The 27,240-nt window shown below is 40.8% G+C and overlaps 1 protein-coding gene across 10 annotated transcripts in view; it reads left to right on the plus strand.

Moving 5' to 3' along the window:
* Positions 1 to 27,240, plus strand: part of BCAS3 (BCAS3 microtubule associated cell migration factor) — a 1,120,339-nt gene that overhangs the window by 19,069 nt on the left and 1,074,030 nt on the right. For all 10 annotated transcript variants that reach the window (XR_012688055.1, XM_075195324.1, XM_075195323.1 and 7 more), the window contains 4 exons: positions 13,750 to 13,853; positions 15,692 to 15,746; positions 19,883 to 19,958; positions 24,314 to 24,420. Coding sequence is in view for 9 of the 10 variants with exons in the window: in XM_075195319.1 (XP_075051420.1) it covers positions 13,750 to 13,853; positions 15,692 to 15,746; positions 19,883 to 19,958; positions 24,314 to 24,420 (342 nt within the window). In the remaining variant the exon portion in view is untranslated. The remainder of the gene's footprint in view (positions 1 to 13,749; positions 13,854 to 15,691; positions 15,747 to 19,882; positions 19,959 to 24,313; positions 24,421 to 27,240) is intronic.

Consider the following 27,240-nt stretch of genomic DNA (forward strand, 5'->3'; position numbering starts at 1 on the left):
GTTTGATAACTCTTGGATCCTGGCGAAACTAATAAAGTACTTGATCTACAAGTCCGACATACTTAGCAGAATTGCTTTGTTTCATCTACTCATTCAAGCTATTTTTCCAAAAGTCTAATTAAGGGAATCATTTGACTCAAGCTAGCAGTGTCTGAACTCACTTCACAGATGACTGCTTCAAATGTTTTCAGCACCTTGCACAACACGGAAAGTATTCTCCACTGCACTTGTGTAAAATACATCCCCCTCCTTTCCCAGTGTCATGGATTGTGGAGTAAGCGTGGATGGCTTTTCACTGTGCCTCCATCCACAGAATCATATACAGGGCGGAATTCCACATTGTCACCACCTCTTGCTTCAATTGGTGGCAGGGCAAATTAAATTGCTCTTGCAGCTCCTACACGCTGTTGCCGAATGCTGGAATTGTCCAGATATTTTACCGGCCACAGACAGCATCTCCTGCACGTCCCTGTCATTTTTTTAAAAAAAGCTCTGCACCACCAAGTTTATTGTGTGAGCAAAACAGGGAATGTGAGGGAATTCACCCAGCTGTAATGCTCTCACAATTTTAGTGGTGTTATCAGAAATTACATATCCTGAGCAAAGTCCAAGCGGGATAAGCCATGTTGCAATGACATCCCTTAGTTTTTGTTACAGATTATTAGCTTAGTGAAGCTGGTGATACACAGAGTATATCTTAAGAAAAGGGAAAAGGGAAAGGGGAAAGGGTAGGAAAATGTGTATATAGGGCACTCTTTTGGTACTCTATGTACTATATAAATCTGTTAAGAGTAATATCTTTATTAGAGTAAACACATAATTCGTAAGCGAAATAATTAAAAAACCTATAGTGATTGAGAATATTGACCAAATAAACTTGGTAGAACACTGTTAAAAAGTAGTAAAAAAGACTACTATGCTGTCTCACTATGTTTTGTCACTAATGTTGAGGAATGAGCTGCACCAATATCATATAAAGTGTTGATTCAGTATACAAAAAATTATTATGTTGGGTTATCCTTATTGTGTATCCAATCCTTCTATCATTTCATAGGTTTATTATAGGACACATCGTTTCCCTTTCATAACTGGATACAGAACTCCTCTCTTACTCACAGTCCCTTATTATTGCTCCTTGGGGTAGAACTAGGTACTGCACTGGTTATTATAGTGTGGATATTAATTAACTAATAGTGCAGAGGTACATATTCTAACCCCTCTACTGCTAGATAGTAATAATGTAATATTATGTTCCAGTCTATAAATTGAGCAATATAGAGGACTGGGATTAGGTATCACTGAATATCTAGATACCTGTCTAGCCTCCTATTCCGTTCATCTACCTCCAAATCTGCTAATAGGAGAGGTGCTCTATGATATATGAGCTCAAGGTCTAACTAGTCAGGGATCAGCTAGTTTGATGTACTCTTCTAAATAGCGTGTGCTCTCTAGCACAGTAGTATGGTACCTAGCGTAACCCCGCTAATCTGAGCTCATATATCATAGAGCACCTCTCCTATTAGCAGATTTGGAGGTAGATGAACGGAATAGGAGGCTAGACAGGTATCTAGATATTCAGTGATACCTAATCCCAGTCCTCTATATTGCTCAATTTATAGACTGGAACATAATATTACATTATTACTATCTAGCAGTAGAGGGGTTAGAATATGTACCTCTGCACTATTAGTTAATTAATATCCACACTATAATAACCAGTGCAGTACCTAGTTCTACCCCAAGGAGCAATAATAAGGGACTGTGAGTAAGAGAGGAGTTCTGTATCCAGTTATGAAAGGGAAACGATGTGTCCTATAATAAACCTATGAAATGATAGAAGGATTGGATACACAATAAGGATAACCCAACATAATAATTTTTTGTATACTGAATCAACACTTTATATGATATTGGTGCAGCTCATTCCTCAACATTAGTGACAAAACATAGTGAGACAGCATAGTAGTCTTTTTTACTACTTTTTAACAGTGTTCTACCAAGTTTATTTGGTCAATATTCTCAATCACTATAGGTTTTTTAATTATTTCGCTTACGAATTATGTGTTTACTCTAATAAAGATATTACTCTTAACAGATTTATATAGTACATAGAGTACCAAAAGAGTGCCCTATATACACATTTTCCTACCCTTTCCCCTTTCCCTTTTCCCTTTTCTTAAGATATATATTGGTAATGTGTAGGAGCACCTCCCCATCTGAGGAGACAAATAGATCTCTGTGATATACAAGGGGTTGAGCTTGGTGCGGTGAAAATTGTTTTGTTTGATACACAGAGTAGCCTGTCTCTGACAAATTTGACATACTTGGGTACATGCTGCTGCTGTTCCTGCTGGTGAAGGCGAATCACCAACCCAATGGGCTGTCATATAATCTTTAGTTTGCCCACTACCGCTTGTCCACATATCTGTGGATAAGTGTACAGTAGGTAGAATGGCATTTTGTAGCCTAATAATTACATTTTTACGAACCTTCTGGTAGAGGTGAAGAATAGCTTTTCTAGTGAAATGGTGATGGAAATTGGTAACGGGGCAAAAGACCTCAAGTAATTGTCTAAAACCAGCTGCATTTATAGTGGATATTGGACGCAGATCTAATATTAGCACAGTTGTCATGGCGTCTGTGATCCGCTTTGCGACTGGGTGACCGCTTTCATACTTGCTTCCTCTTGCAAAGGATTGTTTAACAGTCAGTTGTTGTAAACTACTAGTAGTTTCTTCTTGGTCTGCTTCTGGGATGAAGATTCACCCCCAGCAGCAGCAGTGGGACTAACACTCAAAAATTCTTCTGAGGAATCCAGGATAGTGGAGGAGTCATCTGGCCTTAGCAACTTGGATGCAGGATTAACTCTCATCGCTACTGAAAATATTGATGAGGACGGTGTTGTGGGTGTAGATTGCAGGCGTCAGGATGTACTTGAGAGAAGGGTCCTAGCAGATGATGGACTGCTTGTTATTTTTTTAGTATAAGTTTCCAATTTTCCCAACAGCTTGCCATGAACTCGCTTCAAATGGCGTAACATGGATGAGATTCCTAGATGATTGAGGTCCCTACCTCTACTGATTGTGGCTTTACAAACACTACAAATGGCTAGACAACTGTTGTCAGGATTTGGGTAAAAATAATTCCACACATAAGAGGTGGATTGTTTGGTCTTACGCCAGGCATGACAATGGCTGCCGCCTTATCACGTGCAAGAACTGCTTCCACAGGTGCAGGACTTACACAAACAACATCATCCTCATTAGCGCTCTCGCCGGCTACACAAATATACCCCTCATCCTGTTGCAATTCCAAAGTGGCATCCTCAATTTGTGTATCACCGGCTACACTTGGGCTGTTCATGCACACATCTGCAGAAATGCTGAAAGGGGCCCTATTTATGGGTACACTATCAGAATGGTCATGATTACACATGGCACTTGTGGATGGACTCTACTCAGGGATTTGTGTCATTTCTGAATCTGAAGATACATTTTCCTCTAATGCCTTACTGTTTTCTTCCAGCTCAGCTTTTACACATAAAAGTATTTGGACACCACTTTTGGGGTCCAAATGACAAGGTCTTGCTTGGTCACGACTGACCTTACAAGAAGATTCCTCAGTGACAGTTGCAGAACTAGCACTCATTCTTTCCTTGCCACTGCGTGTATAGAATGGCATGTTGGCAATTTTCTGCCTTTAACTTTGCTTACAGGTCTTTTTTTCTTGACCACGGTAAAAGGTGTTTTTTTACATTTTGGTTTCCCTGACTTAGAAACACTATGCACTTTTACATAGGCTTTACCAGATGACGTAGAGGGATTACTATCATCATGACTGGTTGCAGTCGCTGCTTGGTGCTCCTGTTCTTCTGTGTACTGCTGTGAATCCATTTTGATAACACCGTACCTGCCAGCCCTAGTATTTGTATTTCAGCAATGACAATTGGCATTGGAGCTCTCCTGAATGTCACTGGAGTCTCTGAAGAACACTGCTACCTCTCCTCTTTCTATTCTACCTATGACTTTGCCAACTGCTCTACAGACTGCTTAGAACTGTGCAACCCCTTCTGTGTCCCTCTGTGAAATGGCGCTGGATCGCCGTGGAGGGCAGTACTTATAGAATCCAAAACTTGCAAGATCCGAAGATGTAACAATGACGTTTTGCCTCGTTTTCAATTCCGTGGGCGCGCAATAGTACAGAGCCGGCTATGCTCTGTACATGGTTCTGCTAGATATACACACCCATACGTCAATAAATGAAAGGCCTTTGGCCTTTGGCTATTTTGAAAAGATACAATTTGCATTTGTGGTTTAACAAATAAACTTTAAAATAATAAAAAGTTCATAAAAAAGTTATTACTGGCAAAAAAGACATAATGTGAAAATATGTCTGGTATTCAAGGGTCAAATAAATACTAACTTGAAGGGGTAAAGTGTACCTGCAATATAATGTGAGTGAATCACACACTAGGTTACAAAACTTGAACAGGATATTTTAGGCAGGTTTAGTGTCAAAGGGCCATGTCTGCTTGACAGACTGGTGTACATTAGAATTTTGGGCAGAAGTTTGGCTTCAAGAAAATTGTACATAGATGATCATGTGATTTCTAGAGAATTTACTATAGTTAATTTTTAGAGTGTTCTGAGTAAATTGAATTGTGTGGTTCATTCACTAGGTGCTAGGTAGCAGCTAGGTAGCTAGAAGTGTTAACCGTTATTCAGAAGCTTCTGAATGTAAAGCAGAATGTGGGAGTCCTTTTAAAGGGCAGTAATCCTTCAAATTAAAATTTTGGGATATGAACCATGAAGGTAAAATACATTGTTCATTGTTAACCTAACATTGCTTTCCATTCCATTACCGTTGTAAAGCAGTAATTTTTTACCTGCCAACTCCACAGAGCTGGATTAAGGCTAAGGGGGGCGTGAGGCACTTTAGACATGATGTAACATGGTTATAATTTTAGACAAATACAATAAACAGGCAATTCTGTGTGCACTAATGTTAGTTGCAGCTCCGCCTTTACAAGCAGTACAATTTGAAGCGAGACATACCTCCTAACTGTGCTTATAGTCGGACCAAATCCTGACTAAGCGAGACGGTCACCCAAATTCAGGACTGCTCCATCAGTTTTAGGACAGTTGGCAGACTACTTGTTCTTGCAACTTTCACCACCTGTGGCTGCTGGTTTCTTTAGTTGCTGCTTGCCTTGATACTGGAATGTTGGGGGCCCTATTTGAAAAAAAAAAATGAGTACATGAAATTTAGAAAACTCCATCCAGCCCCAGTAGCACCCACGGTTTATAATTAGGCCTCCAACCAGCACCAGCATTTAATTAATAGTATTCCCATTTAATATATAACCATAGTTCTCTGCCTCCAAACAGCCCTAGCAATAAATTTAAATAGCATTTACGTTTAAAAAATATAACCATTTCCCACAACCATCCCTGGCATTAAATAATTCATATTCACATTTAATAAATAGCCCTTCTCCATAAATTCAGCCCCATATTCAATTAATAGCCCTAAACCACCCAGCATTAAATTAAAGGTCCAACCACCCCATTTTCATTTGATAGGTCCCACCATTAAATTAAAAGCCACACCAATAAATTAAATTGCCCCACCATCACCCCACAAATAAAATGGCACCCATTAAATAATAATCGCCCCCACCTGCACTCCACCATTAAATGTCCTACCTCACACAATATATTAAGACCACCCTTCCCTCCCACATTATATTAAAATATTCCCCCCACACACATTATATTAACATACTCCCCCCCCCCCCAAACACACACTATATTAACACCCCCCCCCACTCTCTCGCACACACACACACACACACATTACATTAACATACCCCATCCCTCTCACTTACCTTGTTCCATCCGCGTGTGCTTTGTGGTCACGTCCACCGTTGGAAGATAAGAAATGAGGCAGCCATGCAGAAAAATGTTCAAGAACTTGTTGGTATGGTCCAAGGGGGCGATGGATCACAGCAACATGCATAGAGAATGGGTTAAAAATCCAAATAGCATGTACTTCAAAAGATGTGGGTGTAAGTAACTGCACATTTGGTAGAACTGTGAATTTCCAACCCCACCTACTTGTCTGCTTCCAGGTCTGGAGGTTTTAATGAAATGGAGACCACCATGTGGAAGAGCTGCAGGTAGTGCAGTGTCTGATTGTGTAAGCAATGGTTCTGGTATTTCCAGAAGTTTCAGGTTTGAGCGGAAGACGATGAGTATTGTTACGAGCGTGCCTTTCATAGGACACATTTAAGGGACTTTGAAAGAAATGGCAGACAGATGATGTGTTTGAGGTTTGTTGGATTTCAGGAATTTTCTGATATGTGTATATGGAGTATGTAGGGGGGGAACTGGATTAGGTGATATATCGCCAGCTAATAGAAGCAGAGAGAGAGAGAGAAACGGATAGGAAAGATGTAATACTTTATATACTAAGTGGGTATTTCTCACAAACACATTTTGCCTTAGATTGAATGTGAAAATTTAGTTGGGATGAATACAAACTATCTACTTATGTGCTATTTGGTCAGTTGATTATAGAAAAATAACTATTGGTTTTATTTGTCTAAATGAGGCCAGTCCACTATCATAAATTATGCTTCATTGATAACAATAGATAACAAATTATTGTTACCTACTGTTAAAAAACACTGTTGGCCAGATGAGTTAGGTTGGGGTTAGGGGCCACATCCTATCTCAACTCTAAATTGCAATGTTAAGGTAAAGCTGTATTTGCTACGTTTCCCTGCAATGTTGCAGCGCTTGTGTTGCAAAATCCTTTGTCCAGGTACAAATTTGCACCTTTAGCTGTTCTTATTCCTCACTATAATTGGGGTCTGTTGTACCTTTTATGATAGTAACCTATGAATCTATTTTATGGAGAGTTAGGCTAGGTACATACTGGAGCGTTTTCTGCCAATAATCGGGCATATCAGCCGACATACGACTGTTCGGTCGGAAGTCAGGTTAATGTGTATAGTGACACGATGGTCGAAAGTCATTCCAAAGTGTCGATTGTCGGCTCATTTGGTTGGTCGTACTGTTTAATATTTTTGACCAATCCACCTAACGATCATGTAGTGTGTATAAGTTTCCGATACTTCCTCAAGCTGAACTCCTTTGTGCATGTTAATTTCTGATGCCTGTACCAGTACCACGTGGTGTCTGCACGTCACTCATTTGGTAATTAGGTGCTTCTAGCTGTAAAGCAGGGGTCCTCAAACTACGGTCTGCGGGCCACATGCGGCCCGCTGAGGCCATTTATCCGGCCCGCCACGGCGTCAGCGGGGAGGGGGGTTTCGGGGCTCCCTTCGTTGGTGGGGGGAGCCGGGTAGTAAAAAAAAAAAAAGAGATACACTACTCACCTCACCGCGGCGCTGGCGTCCCTCCTCCTCCTTCCTCTCTGCACTGTTGATACTGAATGACAGGCGTGACGTCATCAAGTCACGCCTGTCATTCAGTGAGGAGCAGCGCGGAGAGGAAGCAAGAAGACAGAAGACAGAAGAGAGGAGAAGAAAAGAAAAGCTAATAGAAAGGTAAGTAAAAAAAAAAGGGAATAACGCAAAAAGGCACCGTATGGAGGAAAAAGGGGTAGAAGAGGCACAGTATGGAGGAAAAAGGGTAGAAGAGGCACAGTATGGAGGAAAAGGGGTAGAAGAGGCACAGTATGGAGGAAAAGGGGTAGAAGAGGCACAGTATGGAGGAAAAGGGGTAGAAGAGGCACAGTATGGAGGAAAAGGGGCAGAAGAGGCACAGTATGGAGGAAAAGGGGCAGAAGAGGCACAGTATGGAGGAAAAGGGGCAGAAGAGGCACAGTATGGAGGAAAAAGGGGCAGAAGAGGCACAGTATGGAGGAAAAAGGGGCAGAAGAGGCACAGTATGGAGGAAAAAGGGGCAGAAGAGGCACAGTATGGAGGAAAAAGGGGCAGAAGAGGCACAGTATGGAGGAAAAAGGGGCAGAAGAGGCACAGTATGGAGGAAAAAGGGGCAGAAGAGGCACAGTATGGAGGAAAAAGGGGCAGAAGAGGCACAGTATGGAGGAAAAAGGGGCAGAAGAGGCACAGTATGGAGGAAAAAGGGGCAGAAGAGGCACAGTATGGAGGAAAAAGGGGCAGAAGAGGCACAGTATGGAGGAAAAAGGGGCAGAAGAGGCACAGTATGGAGGAAAAAGGGGCAGAAGAGGCACAGTATGGAGGAAAAAGGGGCAGAAGAGGCACAGTATGGAGGAAAAAGGGGCAGAAGAGGCACAGTATGGAGGAAAAAGGGGCAGAAGAGGCACAGTATGGAGGAAAAAGGGGCAGAAGAGGCACAGTATGGAGGAAAAAGGGGCAGAAGAGGCACAGTATGGAGGAAAAAGGGGCAGAAGAGGCACAGTATGGAGGAAAAAGGGGCAGAAGAGGCACAGTATGGAGGAAAAAGGGGCAGAAGAGGCACAGTATGGAGGAAAAAGGGGCAGAAGAGGCACAGTATGGAGGAAAAAGGGGCAGAAGAGGCACAGTATGGAGGAAAAAGGGGCAGAAGAGGCACAGTATGGAGGAAAAAGGGGCAGAAGAGGCACAGTATGGAGGAAAAAGGGGCAGAAGAGGCACAGTATGGAGGAAAAAGGGGCAGAAGAGGCACAGTATGGAGGAAAAAGGGGCAGAAGAGGCACAGTATGGAGGAAAAAGGGGCAGAAGAGGCACAGTATGGAGGAAAAAGGGGCAGAAGAGGCACAGTATGGAGGAAAAAGGGGCAGAAGAGGCACAGTATGGAGGAAAAAGGGGCAGAAGAGGCACAGTATGGAGGAAAAAGGGGCAGAAGAGGCACAGTATGGAGGAAAAAGGGGCAGAAGAGGCACAGTATGGAGGAAAAAGGGGCAGAAGAGGCACAGTATGGAGGAAAAAGGGGCAGAAGAGGCACAGTATGGAGGAAAAAGGGGCAGAAGAGGCACAGTATGGAGGAAAAAGGGGCAGAAGAGGCACAGTATGGAGGAAAAAGGGGCAGAAGAGGCACAGTATGGAGGAAAAAGGGGCAGAAGAGGCACAGTATGGAGGAAAAAGGGGCAGAAGAGGCACAGTATGGAGGAAAAAGGGGCAGAAGAGGCACAGTATGGAGGAAAAAGGGGCAGAAGAGGCACAGTATGGAGGAAAAAGGGGCAGAAGAGGCACAGTATGGAGGAAAAAGGGGCAGAAGAGGCACAGTATGGAGGAAAAAGGGGCAGAAGAGGCACAGTATGGAGGAAAAAGGGGCAGAAGAGGCACAGTATGGAGGAAAAAGGGGCAGAGAAGAGGCACAGTATGGAGGAAAAAGGGGGAGAAAAGAGGCACAGTATGGAGGAAAAAGGGGGAGAAAAGAGGCACAGTATGGAGGAAAAAGGGGGAGAAAAGAGGCACAGTATGGAGGAAAAAGGGGGAGAAAAGAGGCACAGTATGGAGGAAAAAGGGGGAGAAAAGAGGCACAGTATGGAGGAAAAAGGGGGAGAAAAGAGGCACAGTATGGAGGAAAAAGGGGGAGAAAAGAGGCACAGTATGGAGGAAAAAGGGGGAGAAAAGAGGCACAGTATGGAGGAAAAAGGGGGAGAAAAGAGGCACAGTATGGAGGAAAAAGGGGGAGAAAAGAGGCACAGTATGGAGGAAAAAGGGGGAGAAAAGAGGCACAGTATGGAGGAAAAAGGGGGAGAAAAGAGGCACAGTATGGAGGAAAAAGGGGGAGAAAAGAGGCACAGTATGGAGGAAAAAGGGGGAGAAAAGAGGCACAGTATGGAGGGAAAAGGGGGAGAAAAGAGGCACAGTATGGAGGGAAAAGGGGGAGAAAAGAGGCACAGTATGGAGGGAAAAGGGGGAGAAAAGAGGCACAGTATGGAGGGAAAAGGGGGAGAAAAGAGGCACAGTATGGAGGGAAAAGGGGGAGAAAAGAGGCACAGTATGGAGGGAAAAGGGGGAGAAAAGAGGCACAGTATGGAGGGAAAAGGGGGAGAAAAGAGGCACAGTATGGAGGGAAAAGGGGGAGAAAAGAGGCACAGTATGGAGGGAAAAGGGGGAGAAAAGAGGCACAGTATGGAGGGAAAAGGGGGAGAAAAGAGGCACAGTATGGAGGGAAAAGGGGGAGAAAAGAGGCACAGTATGGAGGGAAAAGGGGGAGAAAAGAGGCACAGTATGGAGGGAAAAGGGGGAGAAAAGAGGCACAGTATGGAGGGAAAAGGGGGAGAAAAGAGGCACAGTATGGAGGGAAAAGGGGGAGAAAAGAGGCACAGTATGGAGGGAAAAGGGGGAGAAAAGAGGCACAGTATGGAGGGAAAAGGGGGAGAAGAGAGGCACAGTATGGAGGGAAAAGGGGGAGAAGAGAGGCACAGTATGGAGGGAAAAGGGGGAGAAGAGAGGCACAGTATGGAGGGAAAAGGGGGAGAAGAGAGGCACAGTATGGAGGGAAAAGGGGGAGAAGAGAGGCACAGTATGGAGGGAAAAGGGGGAGAAGAGAGGCACAGTATGGAGGGAAAAGGGGGAGAAGAGAGGCACAGTATGGAGGGAAAAGGGGGAGAAGAGAGGCACAGTATGGAGGGAAAAGGGGGAGAAGAGAGGCACAGTATGGAGGGAAAAGGGGGAGAAGAGAGGCACAGTATGGAGGGAAAAGGGGGAGAAGAGAGGCACAGTATGGAGGGAAAAGGGGGAGAAGAGAGGCACAGTATGGAGGGAAAAGGGGGAGAAGAGAGGCACAGTATGGAGGGAAAAGGGGGAGAAGAGAGGCACAGTATGGAGGGAAAAGGGGGAGAAGAGAGGCACAGTATGGAGGGAAAAGGGGGAGAAGAGAGGCACAGTATGGAGGGAAAAGGGGGAGAAGAGAGGCACAGTATGGAGGAAAAAGGGGGAGAAGAGAGGCACAGTAAGGAAAAAGGGGGAGAGGCACAGCATGAGGAAAAAGGGGGGAGAGAGACACAATAGTGGGGACAATTAATTTAAGATGGGGTGGTTTGGGGAGAATGAGGTCCCTTTATTAAATGTGCCTATGAATTATTTAATGGCAGTGATGGTTGCGGGAAATAGGTATATTTCTGAAATGTAAATACTATTAATTTATTGCTGGGGCTGTTTGTAGGGAGGGAAATAGGTTTATTTATTAAATGTGAATACTATTATTTTAATGTTAGGGCTGGAGGAAGGACTAATTATTAATCATGGGTGGTACTGATTTAACGCCGGGGATGGCTGTAATTTTCTAAATGTACCCATTTTTTTTTTCCAAATAGGGCCCCTAACATTTCAGGATCCAGACAAGCCGCAACTAAAGAAACCTGCAGCACAGGTGGTGAAAGTGAGAAGAACAGGTAGGAGAGAGCAGCAAAGTCTGTGAAATGTTGTGATTCTAAGGGGGATAATCCCAATTTTTGGTGACCGTTCAATGGTGTACACAACAATGCAGTTTTTTTTGTCTGTAGGAGGGTGGCCTGGCCATGCCCAATAATGCATTAGCAATGGTATTTTAATTTGCGGTATCATTGCTAGTTTTAATGTGCATTATAAATTTATTTTTAAAGTGCGGTATCATTGCTAGTTTTTTTTTACTATAGTCCGGCCCTCCAACGGTCTGAGGGACAGTGAACTGGCCCCCTGTTTAAAAAGTTTGAGGACCCCTGCTGTAAAGCAATAGCAGGTGTCTATTGCATTAAAGCGTACAGCATATGTCTGCCAGTTTAATTATAAACCTTTGTCAGTGTAGTGTTATAAAAAAACAATGTTTCATTTATATGTGTATTGCTTATGTCTGTCTCCTTAAGTATAGCTATATGTCACTTTATTGTACACTCAATACACATTAATAAAAAGGCAAAATATGTGTATTCAGTCTTCTTGCCACATTGAGCAGAAAAAGAGTAGTTGCTTGTGGTTCTTCAAAAGTATCCATATTCGTAAAAAAAATTGTTTATGTGCGGTTCCGAACGAACGTACACGTGCTAACGAATGTATGAAGAACATGTGTTACCTTCGCTTATTTATGAGGTTTGAGGTGGTTACTAATAAATATGCTCTGCCCCTTACTTAAATATCTTGAGGATATCGTTACATGTACCTCGTAAGTCATTTCAGTGTGTACAAAATTATGCTCACGACAATATGGCTGTGAAAAGTCGCTGCCCAGATGGTTGGTCTTTCGCTAATCATCTAAAACGTGACTAGTATGTACTCCATTAATCATCCGAGCGATCAGACCTTTGGTCGAAGGTAATGTCGTTGTAGATAACACGTTGGTCGGAAAATTCTTCAGTGTGTACTTACCCTTACTTTGGTTATATTTGTACATTAAGGGCCTGAGTCATTAAGGAAAGTAAGGTAAAAAATTAGTAAATGCTCACTGGGACAAGCCATGTTACAATGCGAGGGATGCAATTAGTTTATTATTTTGCCCATAAGTTAAATACTAGCTGTTTTTTCATCTAGCACACAAATACTTGATAGCTTTATTTTTTACACTGAAATTTAAAGTTGATCTATGACATGTCTTACCCCAACTATAAATCTGTCCCCACATTTTGAATTTATATCCCCTCCCAATGCAACATGGTTTTGCCCAGGTGCAAAGTTACTCATTTTTTAATGATTTGCTCTCCTTAATTACTCAGGGCTTAAGAGTGTCCCTATACAACCTTCAGTTTCCTAGAAATGATATATTTTACAGTGCAGACAACTAGCACATTTGTAGTTAATCCTCTCTTACTAGTGCCTCTATTGCTGTTTAATGATTGTATGCTATAATATTTTTGGTAGATCTCAGATATTTTTATAGCACGCATTAAACTGGTGAATTACAATTGCAGAAGTGGACAATTAGTCTCTACTGATCTGAATCAAGTTCAACAACCTAGCAATGTGTGGTCACAGGAACCTACTTTATATGGGCCTGGATTTTGAGGCATCAGGAGTTGACAGGTCTTTGAGAGCAGCTGGTCATTAAGAGCCTTACAGATCCAAGTCTGTACAAGTATAATGGGTTCAACAAGGCTACATCAAATTGTAAAGTCAACCTGTGGCTCATTGTGTAGAGGTTGCATTGCTGCTACTCAGAGTTTGTGGATAGGGCCCTGGGCAGGGCTGGTGTTGGTTGGAGTGAGAAACTCAGCAGCAGCGGAACAACCATGACAGAAGAAAAGAGGTATGCCCCAAACTGCAACCCCTGTGTACCAACTTCAGGACAAGTCAGGAACTGCATCAGCAGAGGACCTGACTGTTTTATTCCACTGAATTGATGCACTTTTATTTCTTACATTTGAGTTGATAATGTCTGTGCTATTTATTACATTTGTTGAAGTGTACCTAAAAATGCATATTCCCACAGAAGAGTGACTGAAAGGTACAAAATGCGTGCCATGTAGCTTATAGGATGCGACCCACTCTCTAACACCTGTAGCGGAGAGGATAAGACTGTCGACATCGCCCCATTCACCGCTTTATCTGTTTAACTAATGTCATCTCACACAATGTAGTCTTTTTTTTGCATGTTGTTGTAAAAGTATGTGTACTCGTGACAAGCTCACGCTATCCAAGCATAAGTTCTCTTTAGTATTGAAGCATACACTCTGTACTCACTAATGGTATACATTGTATGCCTTTTTAAAAGGAAAAAAATCATCTTTTAGGCTAGAGAATATTTCATTGGATGATAACTCATGCTTGTTGTTTAAAGTACAGCAAATCGTATTCCCAAGTGAATTTTTCTTATTAAGCCATTATTTTCTTTACAGCTTGGTGTTAGTAAAGACGTTCATTATTCAAACATGACTACAGAATCTCCTCGACGCCCAAGTCGCTGTACAGCGGGTGTGATGGTTCGACCTCAGGCAGTAACGTAAGAATATGATTTTTTTTTTCCTTGTTATTCATGCTTAAGTCACATACCCAGGAAGATTTCAGAAAATTGGTCCAATTTTGCACAAAAATCTGTTGGATTGTTATCGGGCTTGGTGGAAACAGCAGATGGAGTCTGCCTGTGTGTTAGGATCAGTTCCAACTCAAGCAGGGTCAGACCCTAATTGCTGGTAACCTCTACCACTAGCATCAAATACCAAGAAGTCACAGGTTAATAAAGTTAAAATTTTCAGTCTTTAGTATGAATGACAGATCATTTCCAGTATTCCTTCTGTAGCTTATGATAAATCTGCAGCTAAATGACATCTTGTACCTAAAGGTAGTTTTAGTAAATTTTAACTCAAATTTACTAATGTGTATTCTTCTGTAGTTCAGATTATAAAAAAAATAAAAAATATTGTTTTGTCTTCGGCATCTACATTGTTAGAGATGTTGGAAATAGATAAAGTACCTCGCCACTACTCGGTTGTTTGCAAGGTTTTCATATATGCTTTTGCTTTGTCTTCCTTAGGTATTTGTAGGTTTCTTCATTTTGCATAATCTCCATAACAATTTATTTGTATTATTAGAGTGAAAGTAAAGGTCTAGAAAATATTTTGGCTTCATTAATTTGCTTTGTACTTGGACAAAGTTTGTGCAGTATTGACTCATTTTGGTCATTTTTAATAACTGATACCTGATGGAAAATGAATCTGATTTATGTACAGCATTTTTTTTTATGTAACCGGTAAATAACAGCAAAATGATGTTTGTGTACAAGAGACCTATGGGAAATATAGGTACAAGCTGACAGAAATTTAGTGGTGGGGATGTGTTAACGTGGACGATAAGGTAAGTCTGCTTAAATTGCCTTCGTCTTTTTCAGGAATCGTCATTTTAGTGGAGGTGTAAATCGTGTCGGGGTTCTCGTCCCCGTTAACACGATTACCACCGGTTGAAACGCAGATAGCTAAAATGTTGATCCACAATGTCTGCAGGTTCATAATGTCAACACATTTAAAATGTTGACATGTAAAATGTTGTAAATTATAAAGTCTACGTTCAAAATGTCGACATAAATCCCTAGATTTAAAACGACAAAACAAAAACTGATGCCAATAAATGTCTTAAAAAAAAATAAAAAATGGCGCAACCATCCACACAAACAGCTTAACCAACCCTAGTGCTGCCAGCATAGTCTTCCACCAGCAAAATCGAGGAGTCCCCCAATTTAACTATTACCAGCACTAGGCTTCTCCAGCCTGGGCTGGTAGCGCTATAGCAAGGAAACACACAGCGTGGGGCCCCTCTGAAATAGTGCCAAACCAGCCCCACGCTGGTAAGCCTGGGGCTGGATTGCCTCGGGAGATCTGGGGCTGGTTTGGCGTTATGACAGGAGGCCACCACGCTGCAAGTTTCATTGCTATAATGCCACAAGACCAGGCTGGAAACGCCTAGTGCTGGTAATGGTAAAAACAGAGGGGCCCCACACACTTTTTGTTCCCCCAATTTTGCTAGTACCACTAGGGTTGGTTAAGTTGTTTAGGGTGGCATGCTCTTTTTATGTTTTTGTTTTGTTTTTTGGGTTTTTTTACAGTTCTTGTTGTCTATTCTTCTTTTTCATTGTATTGCTGTTTTAAATCTAGTGATTTGTCAACATTTTGAATGTTGACTTTACAACCCTGTCCACATTTTACATGTCAACATTCAACATTATGAATCTGTAGACATTTTGACTTTGCATACCCAACCCGTTTTTTTTGTCAATGTAAAAAACTTGTCTTTTATGCCTGTCAACTTTAGCCTATTTTGTTTAATTTAATTCTGCTTCTTTTCCAGGGAACAATCATATATGGAAAGTGTTGTTACATTTCTTCAAGATGTTGTACCGCAGGTAAGTTTAAAGTTATGATATATGTACTTCTGCACATTAGCTGACCAATTAGCACAACTGTAGTGTTTTCCTAAATTAGCCTGACTACATCTTAGCTTCAGTCTAAGGGGTGACGTATGTGGGTGAGACGTATGTGTGTGTTTTCTACATTAAGTGTGTTTTTCTCACAAAGTGTATGAAAATGCACAGTTGGACAACACAGTTTGACAAACATTGGACTACATTTGATTACTCCCAGGAATAAGCTATATCTGTAAAGTCTATTTCTGCAATACTTGTCTATCTATCTTTAAAACACCCTTACTTTTTTGCTTTTACTCTCATCACAATGTTTAACAAATTGCTCTTCTTGGTCACTTTTCATGGCATTATTTTTAGAACTGTGTCATCTTTCACCCCTCCACCAACACAAACATTTGTCCACATTGCACCTTCATTGCTCCACTCACCTCTAGTTAACACCCATGAACTGTTGTCCTATTTGTTATCTCTAACAAGTAAAGCCTCCACCTGTCACCAGAAAATAAAAGGTCACACATCTTACAATCCCCTTACCTATCTTTTTCTCTCTCTGCTTCTATTATCCGGTGATATATCACCTAATCCAGGTCCCCCACACTCCTCACACACACATACATAGGAAGACTACCGCTCTATAGCAAACCTCAAACACATTACCTGCCTCCCCTCTCTTCCAAAGTCCTTTAAATGTGCCCTTTGGAATGCACGCTCTGTTTGTAACATACTTACTTCCATTCATGATCTCTTCCTCTCAAAAAACCTCAACCTTCTGGCAATAACTGAAACATGGCTCATGCAATCAGACACTACCTCACCTGCAGCACTTTCACATGGTGGCCTCCAACTCACCCACACCTCCAGACCTGAAGGCAGACAAGGAGGTGGGGTTGGACTACTTCTCTCCCCACAGTGCACGTTCACAGTTCTACCAAATGTCCCATCACTCACATTCACATCTTTTGAAGTACATGCTATTCGCATTTTTAATCCATTCTCTCTACGTGTTGCGGTGATCTATCGTCCCCCTGGAGCACACCAACAATTTATTGAGGATTTCTCTGCATGGCTCCCTCACTTCTTATCTTCAGACATCCTCCCCATCATCCTGGGTGATTTCAACATCCCCATTGATAACCCACCTTCCAAAGCTGCTTCCAAAGTACTCTCTCTAACCTCCTCACTTGACCTCTCGCAGTGGATTGAATCACCTACTCATCAGGATGGCCATTGCCTTGACCTTGTTTTCTCTAGACTATGCTCACTTTCTACCTTTCTTAACACACCCTTTCCCCTCTCGGATCATCACCTTATCAGCTACATGCTCACCACCACTACTCTAACCTCTCTACTGTCTAACTCTACCAAGCCTCCTCATCCAACAGAAATATTAATTCTATTAATATTCAACAATTTTCCACCTCTCAAACACCTTCTCTCCCCTATCTCTACATTCTCCTCCCCTGAAATGGCAGTACCTCATTTTCACCAAACCTTAGCAACAGCCATTGATCAAGTGGCTCCAGCGACACTACATACTACACGTCGACTTCAATGTCAGCCGTGGCACACTACAGCAACGCGATATCTTCAAAAACTTTCCCGTAAAGCAGAACGTCACTGGCGTAAAACTCGCACCTCTAATGACTTCTTCACATATACTTCTATCTACCGCTCCTATCGAAATGCTCTGGACACTGTAAAACAAACATACTTCCAATCTCTTATCTATGCTCAAGCTTCTAACCCCAAATACCTTTTTAAGACATTTAAAGCTCTTCTCAATTCTCCCACCCCAAACCCTCCGTCTACTATCAGTTCCCAGGATCTTGCCTCCTATTTCAAGGACAAGATTGATAAGATCAGACTAGAATTGATATCCTCTTCCTCGACAAGCAAATGGCTCAATTCCTTCCCACCAACCTCTGACACCCTCTCTTCATTTGACCCCACAAATGAAGAGGAACTTTCTACTCTCTTCTTATCCTCCTACTCTACCTCCTGTCCTCTTGGTCCTATTCCCTCGCAAATTGGTAGATCCCTGTCTCCTGTGCTCATCTCACCTCTAACTAAAATCTGTAATCTCTCGCTCTCTACTGGCATCTTTCCGTCACTATACAAGCATGCAGTGATTACTCCTATTCTAAAAAAAACAAGATTCCGATCCAAACTCTCTCTCAAATTACCGTCCCATCTCTCAGCTGCCGTGCCCCTCCAAGCTTCTAGAGAGACTTGCCTACACTCGCCTCACACGCTTCCTTTCTGCAAACAACCTATTGGAACTTCTTCATTCTGGCTTTCGTTCTCAACACTCCACAGAGACTGCGTTGATTAAGGTTGTCAATGATCTGATCACTGCTAAAACTAAACGCCATTACTCTCTCCTAATTCTCTTGGATCTCTCGGCTGCATTTGACACAGTTGACCACTCTCTTCTCATACAAACGCTGCAATCCCTAGGGCTTCAAGACACTGTTCTATCTTGGTTCTCATCCTACCTTTCTAATCGCTCTTTCACTGTTAATTTCTCTGGGGCCATCTCTGCTCCGCTTCCTTTATCAGTTGGAGTACTGCAAGGCTCAGTGCTAGGTCCTCTGCTATTCTCTATCTGTACCGCTTCTCTTGGAAATCGAATAAGTTCCTTGGGATTTCAGTATCATCTCTATGCGGATGATACCCAAATTTATCTATCCTCTCCTGATCTCTCGTCATCTGTGTTTTCCCGTGTAACTGACTGTCTTTCTGCCATTTCATCTTGGATGTCCTCTCGCCAACTCAAACTTAATCTTTCTAAACAGAGTTAATAATATTCCCACCCACCAACAAGAGCATACCTGACATTTCTATCTCTGTTGATAACATGACCATAAATCCCACCCCACAAGCTCGCTGCCTAGGTGTAATCCTTGACTCACACCTATCCTTTGTTCCCCACATTGACTCTATATCTAAATCATGTTACATACATCTAAAAAACATTTCCAGAATTCGCACATATCTCACACAAGACACTGCAAAAACCTTAATTCATGCACTTATTATCTCCCGCATTGACTATTGCAATTCCCTCCTTACTGGTCTTCCCAAAGTCAGACTTGAAACCCTACAATCTATTTTGCACGCTGCGGCAAGATTGAATTTCCTTGCAAATCGTTATTCCTCTGTTGAATCTCTCTGTATGTCTCTACACTGGTTGCCTGTTTTCTACCGAATCCAATATAAAATACTCTTACTAACCTACAAGGCCATCAACAAAGCTGCACCAACATACATCTCCTCTCGTGACAAAATATCTCCCAACTCGGCAACTCCATTCTGCACAAGATCTGTGTCTCTCATCCACACTCATTACATCCTCCCATTCCCAATTACGGGACTTTTCCGGGCTGTACCCACTCTATGGAATTCTCTCCCTTGCACAATAAGACTCTCCTCTGGTCTACAAGCTTTCAAGCGTTCTCTGAAAACCCACCTTTTCAGACAAGCTTATAATATTCCTTAACCACCCTCTTAACCTCACTACATTATCCTATTGCCACCTATTATACAAATACCCCTTGACCAACATTGTTGTGTGACAGGATCATTTAGCTTATGAGTCACTTTTACCTTTGCAGTCTGGCTGGGCCGACTTCAAATGTAGACTTAACCTCGTGTCATTAGATTGTAAGCTTGCGAGCAGGGCCTTCTCACCTCCTTTGTCTGTTTTACCTAGTTTCTTTATTAGTTTACTATGTTTGTCCCCAATTGTAAAGCGCTACGGAATATGTTGACGCTATATAAATAAATGATGATGATGATTGTAAGAGTTTTACAACTGAAAATGAAATGCAACCATTAAAGCTTTGAGAAGACGTGATATTCTTTTAGCTTTAGCCTGACCTATTCAACTTTCACTGTGGGGATTTGATCATGGCGTTCTGAAGTCTGTCTGGAACCACCAGCTTCTCCAAGAATGTTAATATATATTAATTTATAATATCATTTTTGGAATAAGACCTGAAAGTAAGATGTTTTTTAAGCGGAATAGTTGTATCCCTTCATTTCTTCAGCTGTGTTATGTTGACTTATATGTACTGCATTGCTCATGTGCTTTCTCCTTCTTGGTTGTTTTGTAGGCCTACAGTGGGTCACCTACAATGGAGGAAAAAGAAAAAATTGTTTGGGTCCGTTTTGAAAATTCAGATTTGAATGGTAAGACAATTTATATTTTGTAAAAAGATAACCACATTATAATTTTGCTAGTGTTCTGCTTACGTTATTATTGTTCAGTGTTTATAATGCACCACCATAATCCACAGCAGTGTACAACATGCCCATATGCAGTAGAAAAAAATTACAGGCTCTGAAACATGGGGTACACAAGTCCCTGTTCATATGATCTTATTGTCTACTAAAGCAGAATGAAAATCTAAGGCTTAATTCAAAAGGCGTTATCTGGGAAGGTGTAGAGAAATAAGTAACTATTTCCCAGGCTTTATGGAAATGTCTCCACAAGACAGGAGAAGAGATAGCAAACGAGAGAGAAATCCAAAGCACAAAACAGGGGTAAAGAATGTTGTTATATTAAATGTCGACATTTAAAGTGGTAGAATAAAAAAAGCATTTTCCTCTGGGGACTTAAAAGTTGAAAGTTGTTGATGTTGGCAGATTATGATGGGGGTCAGGTTGTAAGCGAACGCATGTTGTTTTTTAATTATTTATAGTCTTTATTTTAATTGGTCAAAACATGTCATTATAATAATCAAATAAAACAATAGAAAAGATCATGTTTTTAAGAGCTATTGAGGTCACATTTAGGAAATGTAAAAGTCAAAATCCATAAAAAAAAATATTTCCAGTGTGGGGAGCTCAGACAAGACAAAAAGGGATGAGAGGGTGAAAGGGTAGGAGTGAGGGTTACCAGGCATATATTTTGAAGTCCAAGGGAGGAAAATCTCATTTATATAGCTAAATAGTCAATTGGACCCACATACATATATCAGCCAGAAATGTCATTGAAAGAGACTGTTCATAATTGAGAGGCAGAGGTAACAATAAGGAGCAAAGTGTGGGGATGTATTATAATAGGAGTATATTTAGGGATGACTTTCTTTAAATAACCACGGTTTCCAGACTTGCCCAAAGACGTGTCCCCAATGATGGAGAGAGTTATTTTCTCTATGACTGCGACCTGTCATATGTAGTTTTTTGGAGGAAGGCGGAAGGGGGTTCTTCCATTTTTTGGCTAGTACACATATAGTGGCCATTGGGTGATGAGAAAAAAGCTTTCTAGAGAGTTTGCTGAGATTTTGAGGTTGGTAGAAGAGGAGAGAAATCCATGGATCTTTCTTTGAAAATTGTTTAACACTGTAAATGGACAGGTAAAAAGTTAAAGCCTTTTAAGAACAACACTCATTTTGGCTGCAGTGATTCTGCCCATCCACTCATATGGCTTTTAAATGTCAGCAACAGTAAACTTTAGGTACAGTACTTGGCATGATAACATTTCATTAGCCAGGACTCAGCTAACAATATTTAATGCACCTTTTCATGACTCCTCTCCATAGTGTTTTTTTCGTATGGAAGACAAATTAGTATGGGATAAATAAGCAATAAATATAATGCACTATACATGCTGTTGATTATATCTTTATTTATACATAATGTACACATACAGTCAAGTCCATAAATATTGGGACATCGACAAAAATCTCATATTTTGGGCTCTATACACCACCACAATGGATTTGAAATGAAACTAACAAGATGTGCTTTAACTGCAGACTTTCAGCTTTAATTTGAGGGTATTTACATCCAGATCAGGTGAACGGTGTAGGAATTACAACGGTTTCTATATGTGCCTCCCACTTTTTCTCAACCCTATTCTCAATCCGAATCCTGAATCAACCCCAGTGTTGATTGGTTTTCACTAAAACAGGGAGACCATAGCATGGACTCCTCCTGATATAGTACTTGTCAGTGCAATGTGGGTCCTTGGCTGTGGGTGCCATTATAATAAGATTGAGACACATGGAGTAGCAATTTTGCCACTCTCTAGCCCAGGAGATCCCACACATAGTTTCCCACTTATAATGGAAATCAGCCCAGGAGCACTGTCTAGCATTGGAGCTTGTTGAGGATTTGAAGAGGGTATCTGACCATGCTGCCCATATTTTAATTCTGTTTTTCTTAAATAGTGTAGTGTGTATGAAAAGTGTTTTGTATCATTAAAAGGATAGAACCAGACCTAGGGGTATATTTACTAAACTGTGGGTTTGAAAAAGTGGAGATATTGCCTATAGCAACCAATCAGATTCTAGCTGTCATTTTGTAGAATGCACTAAATAAATGAAAGCTAGAATCTGATTGGTTGATATAGGCAACATCTCCACTTTTCCAAACCCACAGTTCAGTAAATTTAGCCCCTGATCTTTAATATCAACATTACGCTTTTGAAGGACAATGGAAAGATTAAGTTCCTCACTCATAAATGCTTCACCAACAAAAGTACAACCAAGACTTAGAGGCTTTTTGGATGCTGTTTCAAAATTTCCACTATAGAATGTAAGGGTTCCCTTGCCCTAGTGAAAACAAGTTGCAGTGCTATTCAGGGCTGGTTTCCAATAGAACCTAGTCCTAGACCAAAAGTGAGGTCCTTCTGATACAGTGTTTAATTGAATAAACCACTCCTTTTAAAACCCTCATTCACCCCTTGATTAGACATAACTTTGCTTCGTACTGGATCCGTTGTAGTCCATATGGAAAAGAAAGGAGGAGCGGGGAGCAGACACTGTCCTGAACATGTTTAAGGAGCTTCAGCTGTCTGTAACCATGGGCTGGCGGGCAGACTTTAGCCAGTGGGGCAAGCACACAGCACTAGCCCTTAAGTAGCAGCACATCATTTAAGGGTAGTTTTCAGTACAACATATATTTATCAATATAAAAAAAGAGCCTATTTTAGTGTTCTTAAACCAGCGATACTTTATTATTATAAATGCTAAATCTTAAATAATGAAAATAAATAATGCAACAAAAATCAAACCTCACTTTATATTGAATTTTTTAGTTTTATATCTTCTCCCTAATGCACCTTTTTACATACCTGGCTGATTCTGTGCCCCTGCATCACACTGTCTCCCCCTCTTTACACAACTTTAATTTACTTAACTTTCTATGGTCTGCTTTTCTTCTCAGCAGTTCCTCCCAGCGCAGCTCCTCATTCACAGTTTGTGTCGGGACCTGATGATGATGATGATATTAGTCCTGACAGTCAGTGAGGAGGAGTGTAATTTGGTGTTACAGGGCACCCGTAGAAAATGGGAAGAGCTCTGTAGCGCTCTCATTGGAGTGGTGCAGGTAGACTATGTCATGCATGAGCGGCCGCATTGAATACTATTCAATGCGACCCCATGATTCACTAATAGAATATTGTACTACAAGCTGTAGTACAATATTCTATGAACGGATGACTCTTTGGCATTTAGTAGTGTGCACATGCCCACTGGTCCAGCCCGCCAGTGTCCGTAACGTAGTGGGGAGTTGACAATAAACAGAGCTGCAGTGGAAAGTTTGGATAACACTAACCTATTTGTCTGATCAAGAAACTTCTATTTTGGGGCCTAGTGGTCCTTTATTACTGGATTTGTAGATTTCCCAAAACCCACAGTCAAAGTAGCTAAATCTAGTAGTCATTGGCTATTCTGCTATACTTCACCTTGCTTGGCTTTAGAATCTTAGTTACTTTTGCTTATTCAAAAGTAAATTTTGAAAATGTGTTTATCATTCTATCAAAGCCAGTCCAGGAAAAATTATTATAGCTAGGATTTTCAACTTTCGGCACTCCAGTTATTGCTGAATGACACTTCCGTGATGTCCAGTTATCTAGAAATTTGATACCAATTTAGAAGAGATCTAATATTGAAAACTTGATTTCTGAAATAAAGAATTAATGATTTTACAGGACAAATTGCTCTCCACCACAGTACTATGGTCAGAGGGCAATTTGGTTGTCTGCTTTCACTTTGGCTCTATTTTACATTATAGTGCTTATGTAGTAACAGAATACAACTAGCAGATATGCTGTAATTCATAGCAATCCATTTGATATCAGGTTTGATTAGTGTAGACTGTTAAACTAAAGAATGTCTGTTTGTGTGGCACTGTATTTTCTGCTGTTTACACCATATCATTATGAAATCCATTAGCTTGTGAGAGATTTCCAGTTCGGACTGTTTTTCTTACTATATCTTCTCTGCCACCCATCTAACGGTATGGTTGTAGTGCCCCCCCTCCCATGGAACTCCAACTATTTCCAACATGCAACCTGCTGAAGCAAGAATTCTCTACAAGTTTTGCTCCAGTAATAAGGTGCTTTGTTCCTATATGACATGCTTGCTAACTTTGTAAATCAAGTTATGTATTTTTTGATGAATGAGACTGTGAATAAAGTATTTAGTTGTGATAGTTGGGGTTCTTACCAGGTCATAGAGTGACCAAACACAATTACTGTTTTAAAATTTGAGGTAACGTGTAAATAATAGTTTGTTTACTTTGCTGATCCATTGTAGATACATACAGGAATATGGAGATTCATGAAATGCATAGCACTGGCAATGACCCCCCTTTGCTTCTGATGATTGGATATACAGATGGTCTTCAGATTTGGAGTATACCAGTGAGTACAATCTTTTGTAAGATACTGTTAACTTAATGTAGTAGTCTATATGTAGTAAGGATAAGTCCACATGTTTCTGAAAATGGTCCTACTCAGGGGGGCATGAACACATACAGTTCTCTGTATACGGCCAGATGTTGCATATTTGAAATCACTATTGTGAATCATTCATTAAATATTTGAACTTGAATTGATCACTTGTTATATAGCCTAATAGCAAACTAGTATTAGTGTATTCTGACTTCAGCCACTTATCCTATACTGAACTCAAATCCACTGATCATGGTCAAATGCTGTGGTGGTTGTATATGGGCATGTATGCAAGATACTGCATGCCACTGTCTTCAGATACAGGTTCTAAACAACTACAGAAATAGGAAGGTACTTGTACTTACAAATTAGATCATTAGGTATACTTCCTTCCAAAAGTATATAGTATAAGCTCTGACAATAGATAGAACTTGATACATAGGACTGCTGGAGACTGTTACCAAGACATCCAGGGATATAGAATGTGTGTTGTCCTTTCTGAATAGTGGCAATCATCATCATACTTTTAAAAACAGGAAAGTACATACTTCCAAGGTTGATTACTCACCAAGTACCAAAAATTGCTTTGGCATTCAAGTTGCTGCTCTTCTAATAACTCTGTGTCCCCCTTATGCCATCCAGATTATGTATGTGTATTAGAGATGAGTGTTTCAGATTTGGGAAAATCCGACAAGATCCAATGTTAGGGATCCAAGTGTTAGCAAGTCATGACTCCATTTCCGGGAAAATTTCCATGCGAAACTATATATTTATATATATATATATATAATGTCTAGTGGCGTGTGTTAGTCTGTCTGTGTGTGAAAAAAAAAAAAACAAGCTGCAGCGCCACCTGCTGGGCGGAGTTATACACTGACCTACTAAATTCTTAGTGTGTGTGGGAAAAAAAATTCAGAAAGGGCTGAAATTTGGTATACTAAGATGTTTTTAATTTGTTAATTTAATTTGTTAATTGTTAAAAGTGTTTATAAAGATTTTAAAAAAATATATATATATTTCTTGAAGGAGAAGTGACATTTGGGAGTGGTTGGTGGTTGCCGGGGGTGACAGTGGGGAGTGGTTGGTGGTTGAGGCCTGGGTTATGGCCCAAATGCATGACAAGAACCTTTTTAACACCTTAAGTAGCTTGATTTGACTAGAATGCATGAGTATCATGCACGGGTTAACTTGTGTGTGTATGTGTGTGTATATGTGTGTGTGTGTGTGTATGTATATATATATATATATATATATATATATATATATATATATATATATATATATATATATTTTATTATTTCAATACTTTGTCAATTTGTAAATGGTCATTCGGTGGCCTCTATATTTAAAAAAGTGTTTGCGTGTTAGGGTTTTTTCTGGGCATTTTTGACGTGCGGCAACCACATGTAGAACATTGCAGCTGCTGCAAATAAGATGTCATCTGCCATGCCACCAACTGACGCAAGCCCATTAGATAAATTAAGCTACAAAATAAAATTAATGTAAGAGAAAAATGTTGAAACATTATGCACACACTAAATTTGTAACATTACACAGCCTGTATCATGGAGAGTGAAGAGACAGTAACAATCAGATGTCATTGGACAGAGGCATCAGTAGATATTTAAACAAGTAGATGCCCAATTGTGAAGAGCTACATAATTTGCTGTTGCTATATAAATACATGCTGATTATGATAGACGAAGAACTGCCTGCACCCATACTACAAAACTTCACACGATACACTTTGAGTCTTACAGGGCATCCATCATGGATAGTGAAGCTACAGTAATAAGCAGAAGTCATTTGATGGATAGTTGTATGAATGAATAGAGTTAGACATTTATAAGTGTAATTAGATGAAGATGGCCTGCACTCATTCTAAAAAAAAATCAAAGACTACGAACACACTACAAATTTCAATGAGTTGAGCATTCATCTGTACTCAAAGAGCAGAGCTTTCATACTTTGTTTTACTTATATGCTCTGTGCCATAATGCTGCCCTTCTGAATCAAACCAGGGGACTCATATATTTATTAGGAGGGAGAGCTGAAGAGTCATTACCCGGAGGGAGCTTTGTCTAACCCTGGGGTAAAGGGGACACTTGCCGAGACTTGTAGCGGAGGTGGTCCCCAAGGCCCTTGTATACAAGTATGGAATGTATATAAATAATATATATATGTTCTATTACTGATCTGTAAGAAATTTGTAAAACAGACAGTTCAAATAGTCAAATAGTTGGCCTTTTTACAGAGTGGTTGCCAAAAACATTTGTCTTGACAAAACAATGCAATTGAAAGTCCACATTCTGAGAAATTAGGAGGACAGAATTTAGCACTAGCAAATATTACATGTATAGATGGAGATATGATGGCTGATGATTTATGCTATTTGATGGAGTTAGAGAATCGAATAGATTGGTTACTTATTTTTGTAATTGAATGGGAGAAAGCAAATGCACAGATTTCAATTACGGACAGCGGCATTAGTAGACTTGTATTTATTTATGGGGAGGGAGGACTGAAGAATCATTCCCCTGGGGAAAGGTTCGTCCAACCACGGAGTAAAGAGGAATGCTTTAGACTTGCAGCAAAGGTGGTCTCCAAGAAGGGGTGTAGTCACTGTGACACCAGATTTTGCACTGGCCAATCGTATGCCACGAGCCACTGTGCTAGCCCTGACTGTTTTAGTGTTTCCAGATTACGGGCGCACCCTGGATGTTGCCCTGGCAAGCCGATCCTTCGCATTGCTGTTTTCAGGGCATCCAGGATGCCTCTCACACTGCCGCT

The sequence above is a fragment of the Mixophyes fleayi genome, chromosome 2 (genome assembly GCF_038048845.1).
Source record: "Mixophyes fleayi isolate aMixFle1 chromosome 2, aMixFle1.hap1, whole genome shotgun sequence".
Taxonomy (NCBI): Eukaryota; Metazoa; Chordata; class Amphibia; order Anura; family Limnodynastidae; genus Mixophyes; species Mixophyes fleayi.